At 43.8% G+C, this 12,511-nt stretch overlaps 1 protein-coding gene across 2 annotated transcripts in view; it reads right to left on the bottom strand.

The window, feature by feature from the left end:
- Positions 1-907: 907 nt before the first annotated feature.
- SGCD (sarcoglycan delta) overlaps positions 908-12,511 on the bottom strand; it is a 605,373-nt gene continuing 593,769 nt past the window's right edge. For both annotated transcript variants that reach the window (XM_040345086.1, XM_040345085.1), the window contains 2 exons: positions 2,691-2,814; positions 908-1,568 (listed from right to left, as the gene is read on the bottom strand). In XM_040345086.1, the coding sequence (XP_040201020.1) occupies positions 1,395-1,568; positions 2,691-2,814 (298 nt within the window). In that variant the 3' untranslated portion in view covers positions 908-1,394. The remainder of the gene's footprint in view (positions 1,569-2,690; positions 2,815-12,511) is intronic.

Genomic DNA, 12,511 nt, shown 5'->3' on the forward strand with positions numbered 1-12,511 from the left:
TTTTTTGGAATTGGCTTTCGACTTTGCCAGTTTTTTTTCTTGCCCTGTCCCAAATTTTTTTAGTCATGTTGTTAAAACATGTCAATTTCAAAATTAAATTTTTTTCCCCCTAAAATGGTACAATTTCTCAGTTTAGACATTTGATATGTTTTCTATTTTCTATTGTGAATACAATTTGGGTTTATGAGATTTATAAATTATTGCATTCTGTTTTTATGTAGATTTTACACAGCGTCCCAACTTTTTTGGAATTGGGATTGTAAAACAATCAGTCACAAAACTCCTGTATATAAAAATATATATATAAAACTTTTTTTAATAGTTTCGAAAGAGCAAGGTTAAATTCTCTCTTCTGTTTTTACAGGTCTGGAGACCTGCTGGAGAAATTGTCTCTTGCTGTTTGTCCTGGTGACCGTTGTTACTGGAACAGAAAGTTATACAAAAGCTTACAGTTGTCACCAAATCTCTTCTCACTCCCTTTTGTGTCTGCTGTGACAGAAAGTGAAGTGGAGTCTCCCCAAACGGACACAGATGCAGACATAAAAAAAAAAATGACCAAAGTTTTAGCCATCCACTACTCTAGAAATGGCTTTAGATACATTGTAATACTGTTTTGGTAGAGATGTGGCAGCCTGGGTGCAAAATTATACTTACCTTTGCCTCTTTCATATGCATCTGACAAATAACTCTCTGTGCAGGTCAAGGATGAAATGTTATGGAACAGAATCTTTACATTAGGGCAGGGATATGCAATTAGCGGACCTCCAGATGTTGCAAAACTACAATTCCCATCATGCCTCTGCCTTTGGGTGTCATGCTTGTGGCTGTCAGAGTCTTGCTATGCCTCATGGGACTTGTAGTTCTGCAACAGCTGGAGGTCCGCTAATTGCATATCCCTGCATTAGGGTATAAAGGTAAGTATGATGTTGCCTACAGGCTGTCCACATCATTCTCCTTCCAACCTTGAAAGTGTTTTAGATACAGGACTACTTAAAGCTTCACTATGTGACCTCTACTTTTGTACTAGTCTTCAGTAGCCCTTAAAACTCCAGACTCTGTATATACTCTTTGAAAATCTGCTAATTGTATAAATAAAACCTTAAACATCATATACGGTAACTATGGGCAATGTCATTTTAGACCTTGCAGTTTAGGGTTTCTTATGATTTTATGAGCAGTCCCCTTTGAAATGGGCACAAGGGAAGACAAGTGATGGTCACCCTGAGCTTCTGGCACTGAACAATCTCTTCTATGGGGTAATTAATAGATTTACAGATATATATATCTATATATATATTTGTATATATTCACACGCACACACATATTTTTTCTGAGGCTTCCTGTGTCTGAATACAGTCATGCTCCGGGACTTTGGAGCTTGGCTTGCCAGTCTCTTACAAACAGATATTGTTATTTGTCTGACAGGTGGATTCACTGCCCGCTTGAGACAAAAACAGTTTTCCGCTGGCACACACGCAGATCTCATATACGTTTTGCCGCGGCGCTGATGCAGAGTAAGAGCCCCGTGGTAGATGTGGAAGCCTCACGTTAGCTGCTTTTAACTGGATCTGAAAAAAAAAAGAAAACTTTATTTAAAGAAGTACATAATGCAAATAACATATACCATGTTTAAGTACAGTCTTCCTACAAATGAACTAGCATACCGCAAAACTCTGTTACCGCTAATCCAGGTCTATTTTCACCATAAGATGGCCAGATATGGTTAGATGTTGTCTGAGTCACAAACCCTTTCTTGACCTAAGCTGACCAAACACTGATTAAAATTCCTGTTGAAGCCAAGGAATTTCGATCAGTGTATGGTCGTCCCGGCTCAACAAAAGTCACTTATTTGTTTAAAAGGAATATACAGACAGAAGGGATATATACACCACACCTTGGATTGCTGCCTCACCATCTTATTGAATACATTTTTTAATAAAAAAAAATGCAGACACTCACTAATGCCGCGTACACACGATTGGGTTTCTCGGCGGTGAAAACACCGCCGAGAAAACCAACGGGAAAGCCGAGGACCGGCTTGGTCCCTTTTCCCCGTGTACACACGGCCGGTTTTCCCAACATGTTTTCTCTTGGTCGAGAAAACCGTCCGTGTGTAGGCTCCACCGCAGTGTTTCCCTATGGGGAAAAAGCAGAGGAAAACGCTGCGATTCGCGACGAGAAAATGTAAAACATGTTCTAAATTTTCTCGTCGTGATTCTCGGCGGTTTTCTCGTTGGGAAAACTGCTGGAGAGCCTACACACGGCCGGTTTTCTTGTCCAAGAGAAAACATGACAGTTTTCCCGACGAGAAAACTGATCTTGTGTGCGCGGCTTAAGACTTTTGGCTCATTGACTTTCACAACTTTCTGCAACATTTACAGTCTGTGGCTAAAATCTTCTACTGTATGCCGCTTGACACACTTTCTCAGTGGGTCCTCACTGACATCTATAAGATCTTTTCCCAAGTGTCTGCAGCTCTAGGTTTGTGAGCTTTATTCAAAAATATCTCTAAACACTACTCGTAGATTTTTTTTTTAAGGTTTATTGTCCCTTTAAAAATGACTCAACTAACTTATCAGATCTACAAATCAGTTTCAGCAATATGTTTTGGAGATAACTATAAGAGGAACGTGTCTAAATTAATGATAGGACCATATTCCTGGCTAGTCCATTTTTTATTAGCAGCCTACCTCTCCGTCTGTGGAGTCTAGCCGTAAATCTGTTCTACAAGATGCTTCTAGACCGCCGGCTTCTGCATTTATCTCAATTCCTTTTGGTGCCTCCATGATCAAGGTCCGTGTCGGTGATTCCAGCCTGTTCAAAAGCAGGTAAGAAATATTAAGAAGGCTTACAGAGCGGCAGCAGTAGTGAAAACAGTCTCACTGGTACAAGTTATAACAACGCAACCTCAAAAAATGGCTTGGTTTGACCTGCCTAGCACAGGGGAATGCACCTGCTAAAAATTGATTTATTATATTGCTCTGTTAAAGTTATGAGTATACTTCGGAATTGTGCCTGCCATCACTTTACAGGCTGTTTGTCAAATTTATGCTTCTTTAAAGCAGACTTATGCTAGGATGTTAACCTAAAGTGAACTTATGGCTTTGCCTTTGCACAGCAAAGCCACAGATTTACTTTAACTCTCACTTTCCCACCAGCAAATATTAAACTTTTTTTTACTAATCTGTTCAGCCACAGGGATGGAAGAAAGACAGCCCTGTTCAAGTTGTGATTGGCTCCAGTTGGAGCTTACACAAGGCTGATGATTCTCCCAACCATTGTGGCAACACCAAGCTGTCAGTGAGTGAGTCACATGGTACACCATATCCCTAAATACTGAGGGCCAGATTCAGAAAAGAGATACAACGGCGTATCTCCTGATACGCCGCTGTATCTCCTGATACGCCGTCATATCTCTGAGTGCGCTCGGTCGTATCTATGCGCCTGATTCAGAGAATCAGTTACGCATAGATATCCCTAAGATCCGACAGGTGTGAAGCCCCGTACACACGGCCGAGGAACTCGACGTGCCAAACACATCGAGTTCCTCGGCCAGTTCAGCCCTGAAGCCGCCGAGGACCTCGGCGGGCCGAGAGCTCCCATAGAACAACGAGGAAATAGAGAACATGTTCTCTATTTCCTCGCCGAGGTCCTCGTCGGCTTCCTCGGCCGAAAGTGTACACACGGCCGGGTTTCTCGGCAGAATTCAGCCAGAAACTCGGTCGGAAGCTGAATTCTGCCGAGGAAACTGGTCGTGTGTACGGGGCCTAAGTGTCTTACACCGTCATATCTTAGGCTGCATTTTCAGGCTGGCCGCTAGGTGGCGCTTCCGTTTGTTTATGCAAGGAATATGCAAATTTCTATTTACGTCGATTCAGAAACGAACGACCGCCCGGCGCTTTTTTTTTACGTCGTTTGCGTTCGGCTTTTTCCGGCGTAAAGTTACCCCTGCTATATGAGGGGTATGTGCGGAGTATCCTATGTTAAGTATGGCCGTCGTTCCTGCGCCGAGTTTTGAATTTTTTACGTCGTTTGTGTAAGTCGTTCGCTAATACGGCTGGACGTAATTTACGTTCACGTCGAAAGCAATGATGTTTTGCGGCGGATTTTCGAGCATGCACACTGGGATGTTTTCACGAATGGCGCATGCGCCGTTCAAAAAAAATGTAAAATACGCGGGGTCAAGCCAAATTTGAATAAAACACGCCCCCAACATCCCCATTTAAATTAGGCGCACATACATTATGCCACCGTAACTTAGGGCGCAAGTTCTTTCTGAATACAGAACTTGCTCCCAAAGTTACGGCGGCGTAACGTATCTAAGATACGTTACGCCGGCCGGACAGATACACCATTGTATCTAAATCCGGCCCTGAATATTTTCCTCATTTCTGGCAGCTGAACAGAATGAGAAATAAGGATAAATATATGCTGCTCCTGAGGTGGGCATTAAAGCAAACCTCTTGCTTAGCCCTACATATCATGCAGGCATAGCTTGGGTTTTTGTCAGGTTGGCTTTAAGTTACATATTGTCACCTTTAAAGCAATGTATCTCTGTGATGGATAAATATAGACCAATGCAAGAGCTTTCAGTGTTACTAAACCCAGGACCCTGCATTCACTATATCTGGTCTCCCACATTACACAGAACATTGAAATCGAATAGTTTTAGTAAATATAAACGGCAAAATATATTTTTCCATCAGCAATTAGAGCAGTCTTGTGACTTCTATCAGTGTCAGGTTAAAGCTTGTAGGAGGAGCTTTCATTCTGCTCTAAATGTCCTATAAGGCTGCAGAACCCCTGACCCTCTGTCTGAACAGTGCTGATTGGCCCTGTGCTGAAAGCATGCACTCTCTAGCAATATACACTAAACTGAGCATGTGCAGTTTGTCCCCTAGCCTCAATCGATGGTTTGAGGACTGTTGAGGAAGGGGAGGAACAGATAAGACAGGATCAAACAGCCTTTTTACACAATGCAGAGGATTATCCAAGGATTAGCAATTTGGAATAACAGAGGATTAACAGTGAGTATAACAAGCATGCTTTACTGCATAGACTGGCTGATTTTACTGTTGTGGGTTTATTAACACGTCAAATATTTGCTTTTTTTGAGACAATGTTGCTCTCTCCAGTGCTGTTTTAACAAACCAAAAGTCTGCCCTCTAGGGTTTTGTTGTCTTACATTAGCTGCAGATTTGGTGAATTATTTGACATTCACTAGAACCTGCCCTATTGTACTGCACTATATATATATGTATGGCGTTTAGTATTTGCCCATCTCTGTGAGCCTGTAGATTTTCTCCATTAAAGGTAAGTATTTTTTGCTCTTCTATTACTCTTTATGTGACCATCCCAGCAAGACTGTTCTCTCTCTTTTAATGAGAAACATGAGACAAAACCAGCAACGTGTTTTTTTTTTCTCCTGGAAAACCATATTGCAGTCTTTCTGCTATTCTTTATCCGCTCTGGGAAGCTGGGAAGACTGTTAACTTAGCTTTATGTCAACAAAAGACAGTATAGAGACCATGAATTATATATATATATATATATATATATATATATATATATATATATATATATATTTATTTATACATACATACACACACACGTATATACTATATATATATACACACACACACACAATATGTAAAGTATGTATACACAAATCAAAGGTTGCAGCACACTTTAAAGGTTTATTTGGGGATGAAGTATATAATGTAGCAATGCAATGACAGTTTTGAGCATACTATGCTTTTCATCAATTCGATAAAGAAGAAATGATCATTTTCTGTGCACTCTGCTTAACCACTTCAGCCCCGGAAGATTTTACCACCTTCCTGACCAGAGCATTCGTCACTGCTTCGCTTTAACTGACATTTGCGCGGTCGTGCGACGTTGTACCCAAACAAAATGGACATACTTTTTTTCCCCACAAATTCTTTCTTTTGGTGGTATTTGATAACCTCTGCATTTTTTTTTGAGCTATGAATAAAAAAAAGCGACAATTTTGAAAAAAAATGCAATATTTTTTACTTTTTTCTATAATAAATATCCCCCAAAAATATATAACTTTTTTTTTTTTACCTCAGTTTAGTCCAATATGTATTCTTCTACATATTTTTGGTAAAAAATCGCAATAAGCGTATATTGATTGGTTTGCGCATAAGTTATAACGTCCACTAAATAGGGAATAGATTTATGGCAATCTTATTATTATTTGTTTTTTTTACTAGTAATCTGCAATTCGGCGATCTGCAATTTTTATCGGGACTGCGACATTATGGTGGACACATCGGACACTATTTTGAGACCATTGTCATTTATACAGCGATCAGTGCTATGTACGCAGATGCTCGGAGAGGGCTGATAACAAAAATATATGACGGATTGCTTGTAACAATACAGAACCATGCCTCCTTTAGAAGTCGCAGGAAATGGGTAGAAGACATTGGGAAGATAGACGGAGACCAGTGGGAAAGGGCGCTTGAATCTGTTCCTGTGGTGTCAGTCTCGGTGTCCCATAAATTGTCGCAACTCTTTATTCTACACAGGGCCTATAGAACAGCGCCACAACTGCATAGATGGGGAAGAAGGGATACCCCTATGTGTCCAAAGTGCAAATAGAACAAGGGGACTTCATTCATTTAATATGGAGATGCCCAAAGCTTCACAGGTACTCCCAGTGTATTACTAGAGTAGCACAGGTACCAGTCCCATTGGACCCTCTTGTGTACTTGCTAGGGGCTATTGACCCTGGAGAATATTCAGGGGGAAAGTACTATATGGTAACTAGACTGCTGTACCTGGCAAGAAAGCTCATTGTACGTTATTGGTTGCCCCCGGCGCTTCCCACAGGGAAGCAATGGGTTGCGTACGTTAACTCTATATTGGGTAGAGAACATCTGGCCTATAAACGTAGGGAGGTAGAGGGTCAATTTGAGGAGATCTGGCACTCCTGGTTGGGAGATGCGAGTGTCGCACCACCAAAACTGGTAAGGGAGAGATTCCTTATGTAGAGTGTAGAGGACGGGGGGGGGGGATGGGGCAGGGTTAATAAAGAGAGAGACACTGTTATATCATGGGAAGGTAAAAACGCATGATGAAAATAATGTATTTGAATTGAATTGTTATGGATGCCGAATAGGCATGTGTATGTATTAAATGAGAAAAGATAAAATAAAGTGAAGTAAAAAAAACAATAGCCACTGATTACTGTTTAAATGACACTGGCAGGGTAGGGGTTAAACACTAGGGGGCGATCAAGGGGTTAAGTGTGTGCTAGGGAGTGATTCTAACTGTGGGGGGGGTGGGCTACCACTGACATGACAGCAATCACTGCTACCGATGACAGGGAGCAGTAGATCCCTGTCCTGTCACTAGGCAGAACAGGGAAATGCCTTGTTTACATAGGCATCTCCCCTTTCTGCCTCTCCGTCTCCCGATCGCCGGCTGCCAGCGAAATTCGAGTTTACAGGGGCATGCTCCAGCAGCGCCATGCGGCAAATTCAAAGGGATGTACAGGTATGTCCATTTGCCTGTATGAGCCCTTCTGCCGACGTAAATGTGTGTCTGCAGTCGGCAAGTGGTTAAAGTCTAGTGGACTAGTGGACTAGTCTCCAAGTCCACTATCAGGCTCCACCTGCTCAACAGGCTTAAATTTGTCTAGTTCTCTATTAGGTCCGCTTTGCTTATGAATTATAGAGAACGGCAGTGGGTAGATTCCAAAGCTTCTATTTGACTGACACACTGTCAATCACAGGCAAGCAGGCCAATAAGAAACTGGTCTCTCATAGTTTTCCCCATCAGGCTCCACTCACTGTCAGTTTAGTGTGACTTGCCTCATTGGCTGCTAAGATGTAGGCACCCTTTATCTTTTCAACTCTGCTTATCTGCAAACTGGCAGTAATACTTTAACACTTCAATTACACCTATTCATGTGCAATTTTGCGTGCAATTTTTTGTGCGATTCTGCACAGTCATGCGTGTCGTGTTTACGGCAGCCCATTCATTTCAGTGGGTTTACACTATGCATGAAAATCACACAAAATAACTGCATGAACCTTTTTTTTAAATTGTGCCATACTAAAATGCATGGTACTTTGTTAGCAAGGTGCATGGGGGTGGCATTAAAAATGAATGACATGTCCCTGCAAAAGGAATATGGGAATGTACCCATTCATTGTGAAGATGTCATGATACTAACAGGTGTACATCAGAGCTCTTGATGGTGGAGATTGGCTTTGCTGCATGTTAGTCAAAGGTCATGGTCCTCAGGATCGCCCCACCAGGAGGTGAGCAAGCTGGGTTCCAGTAACAGATATAGCAGTTAGAGATAAACAGCTGCGCAGTCAGTAAACAAGCCAAAGGTCAGTAAAGAGGGGTTGCAGGTTGAGATCAAGCAGAAGTGTAGTCGGGTAACAGGCCAAAGGTCAGTAAGCAGTGACAGCGAAGCTATGGATGGCAGCTGGACTGACAAGAGCAAGATTTTGGCTGGAGGAAACGCAATAATCTGGCAAACTGGAAGTACAAAGGCATGGCTTAAAGCGGTGGTTCACCCTCCTTCACATCATTATACCATTACATTCGGCATCGTAGCGCGAGCTACGGTATGCCGGTCTTAAATTTTTAATCCCCGTACTCACTGTGCTATCGATCATTGAAGAATCTGACTCCCGCGGGGAATGGGCGTGCCTATGGAGAGGGAGGATGATTGACGGCCGGCTCTGGCACGTCACGCTCCCCGAAGACAGCCGGAGTAGGTCTCGGCTCTTCACGGCGCCTGCGCACAGGCTATGCGCAGGCGCCGTGAATAGCCAAGCCTATTTCGGCTATTTCCGGAGAAGCGTGACGTGCCAGGGCCGGCCGTCAATCACCTTCTCTCACCATAGGAACGCCCATTCCCCGGAATCTTCAATGAGCCATAGCACAGTGAGTACGGGGATAAAAAATGTAAGACCGGCATACCGTAGCTCGCGCTACGATGCCGAATGTAATGGTCTAATAAAAAAAAACATTTTTTTTTTTTTAACAGGGTGAACCCCCGCTTTAAATAGGAAGTTCATGGGAGGCGCAAAGGGTTCAAGGTTCAAGACAAACAAGGTTCAAGGTAGGATCATGCAAGTAATTGTACTGGAGGCTACCCAGCATTCCACGTGGCTCAGTAAGAAGAGTAACTGCCAGACACGTCAGAGGTCTTGGGTTCAAATCTGGGCCTTGGCAGAAGACAGATTTGTAGAGAGTGTGGTGGCCTTTGTGGGCCAAGCTGTGTGCTATAAGGAAGGACTGAACTTAGGTTTAGAATTTGAAGCCTAGAAAGGACGTGGAGGTGCTCTACATTTAGAGAAGCTAGAAGCTTCTAAAGGGGGGATTAAAGCGGAGGTCCACCCGATTTTTTTTTAAATCCAGCAGCTACAAATACTGCAGCTGCTGAAAAAATTGACACTTACCTGTCCAGCGCGCCCGTGATGTCAGCAGACAAGGCTGAGCAATCGCTCGGTCTTCAGCGGCTTCCGCCGCCATCCTCGATGAGGGAATCAGGCAGTGAAGACTTGCAGCTTCACTGCCCGATTCCCTACTGTGCATGCGCGAAGATCGCGGCGCAACGTCACTGGTCCCCGCTCTCTCCTGGGAAAAGTGGAAGTGGTGCAAATACCTGTCTTAGACAGGTATCTTCACCCCCTTCCCCCTGAAAGACGAGGCTGAGAAATCGCTCGGTCCTCAGCTGCTTCCGCCGCCATCCTCGGTGGGGGAATCAGCACGATTCCCTTACTGCGTAAGCGCGAAGATCGCGGCGCAACATCACTGGTCCCAGCTCTCTCCTGGGAACAGTGTTTCCCAGAAGACAGCTGGGGGGGGGGGTGACGTGAAGGGGCTGGAGTCAGAACCTGTCTTAGACAGGTATCTGCACCCCCTCCCCCCTGAAAGATGCCAAATGTGACACCGGAGGGGGGGGGGTCCAAAAAGCAGAGGTTCACTTTTTGTGTGAACCTCTGCTTTAAGTGACCTTTCTCTAAGGAAGCAATACTTTAACACCCTTGCCCTCTTTAATGAATTGGTCATTGGTCACCAAATAGCTGTCTTTTTTGGAAAGGCATGCTTGTTAGGCACATCTTAAAAGGCAGCTTCTGTTGTCCAAGCTTTTAGCCAGAGAATCCTTTCCATATGAATGGAAGTTAGAGCTATCTTGGATATTTGTGTCATACCCTGTTTCAGAGCATCTACACAGAAAAGAAGAGAAGATGGAAGTTGTAATTAGTGTGCAACTGCACAATCTGAAAGACAGGGTCATGTTGTTCATTGTCCTGGTCCAGTTACCTGTGGATCGACATACAGAAATAGTAGCAAAAGCTGGCTGCAGAGCTGGGCCTGCTAGGTTAAAAAGAGCCTTTCAATGTATCTCAAATTTTCTGTCAGTGAGATGTTTGTTTAAGAAAAAGATGACAGGGTTAACCACAGGAATAACCCACTTTTTTGTAAACTCTTGATAGATAGAATTTAGCACATATTTTGAGAAATGAAAATCATTTCAGGAGTGAACCATCTGTAAATGTCAAGGCTTTTGAGTACAGGGACAAAAAAGCTTTTAGCAAGCATATTTTTTTTTGGAAACCTCTTTCTCAGTGCCGATCCTGACCTCCCTGGGGCCGAAAATGACTTGTCACATTTAAGTTGAGAAGGGGGGGGGGGACGCTGCCGACAGTGACATGTCACATTAAAGATTAAAGTTGAGAAGCGGGGGGAGGGGGTGTTCTGCTGTCGGAAATGACATCATACATTAAAGTGAGAAGCAGGGGGTGCTGACTTCTTACCTCTTCTCCCATGCAGCCAGCGAGTTGAGAAGCGGGGTGAGAGGCCAAAAATGACTTCTCACCAGGTGGGGCCTCTAGTAATTGGGGGGCCCTCCACAGCTTTGCGGGGCCGTAAGCGGCTTGCATAGTGAGCCTATAGGGCGGATTGGCCCTGCTCTTTCTTCAATATCTGCAGCCTCCTCCAACACTGCCTCTATGTCCTCCCCATTCCCCACTGATTCAGCATCCTTTAGGACCATCATATTAGGGTCTGACTCCAGTTGAGAAATGGAGTAGGAGAAGAGGTGGGTGTTTTTGAGCTTTGGAAAAAGATGGCTGAATTAAGGTCATAAACTGTCAGGCCCCGTACACACGGCCGAGGAGCTCGACGTGCCAAGCATGTTCTCTATTTTCTCGTCGAGCTCCTCGGCGGCTCCATCGAGCCAAAACTGTACAGACGACAGAGTTTCTCGGCAGAATCCGGGTTTTGACCGAGTTTCTCGGTGAATTCTGCCGAGAAACTCTGTCGTGTGTACGAGGCCTCAGAGAAATTAAGATGCAGAAAATTGTGCATTTGTCAACTAACCCACTTGCCTGTCTAAAATAGAGCTAGAATCGTATGCCAAGACCAGTGTTAAGAATGGTTCCTGCTCCAATATAAGGGATGCATTGTCATTCCGAGGCTGAGTGATGTGTGGGCCCTCACAGAGTAGAGTGTAGGAGACACAAGGTGTGAAAGGAACCTCCCTTTGTTCTTTTCTCTCATTGACTACTCATTGACTACACAGAGCCTGTCACAACTCTGAGGATAGCAGCCGCAGGTGGTACCGTGCATCCCCTACAGTATATCTCGTTCCACACAGATCAGAGACTGCTTCTTGGATTGTTTCACCAATGTTTTCATAGACTTTTTATTGCTGACTGGTCTTAACAATCTCTGTGCGCCATTTCTTTTCATTGTAGGAGACAATGTGCCCGATAGGAGTATGTAGAAACCCAGGTGTAGATTGTCTTTAGCAAAAGGGCAGGTGTAAGCGCTTGAGTACCTTATAAGGGCTCCAGGCGGAAGTGGTGTTAAAGTATGTGACCAGTTGTGTGACATAACAAACTCTGGACTGCCGCACTCCAAAATGACTAAAACAAATTAGGTCTTTATTTTCAAATGCACATGCATTCACCGCAAGCAAAAAGGTACAGTATAGGCCGACGCGTTTCACGCTGTACTTCAGCGCTTAGTCATGGCCTAGCCATGACTAAGCGATGAAGTACAGCGTGAAACGCGTCGGCCTATACTGTACCTTTTTGCTTGCGGTGAATGCATGTGCATTTGAAAATAAAGACCTAATTTGTTTTAGTCATTTTGGAGTGCGGCAGTCCAGAGTTTTTTTCATCTATTTGCTACAATCAGCATCGCCGGCACCCTGGTGGTTCAACAGCCCTTGATGATAAGTGAGGCTCACCTGGAGCGGTGAATGATTTGTCTGTGTGACATAACACCTGATCATCCTCCTAAGAGTTAAGGTGAATACATGTCAAACCTTTCCCTGTTTTATACAGTAATGGTCAAATATACATGGTGACCCTTTCTTATATGTTCACAATGCTAAACTGCATATAAATCCATTGTGGTCATGGTGGGCATACCCCTGAAGGGGTATTCATGGACTGGGTTATATTCTGATGGCTTTTGGCCCTGTACCTGTAGAGCACCCTGTGGCTAA

The sequence above is a fragment of the Rana temporaria genome, chromosome 3 (genome assembly GCF_905171775.1).
Source record: "Rana temporaria chromosome 3, aRanTem1.1, whole genome shotgun sequence".
Taxonomy (NCBI): Eukaryota; Metazoa; Chordata; class Amphibia; order Anura; family Ranidae; genus Rana; species Rana temporaria.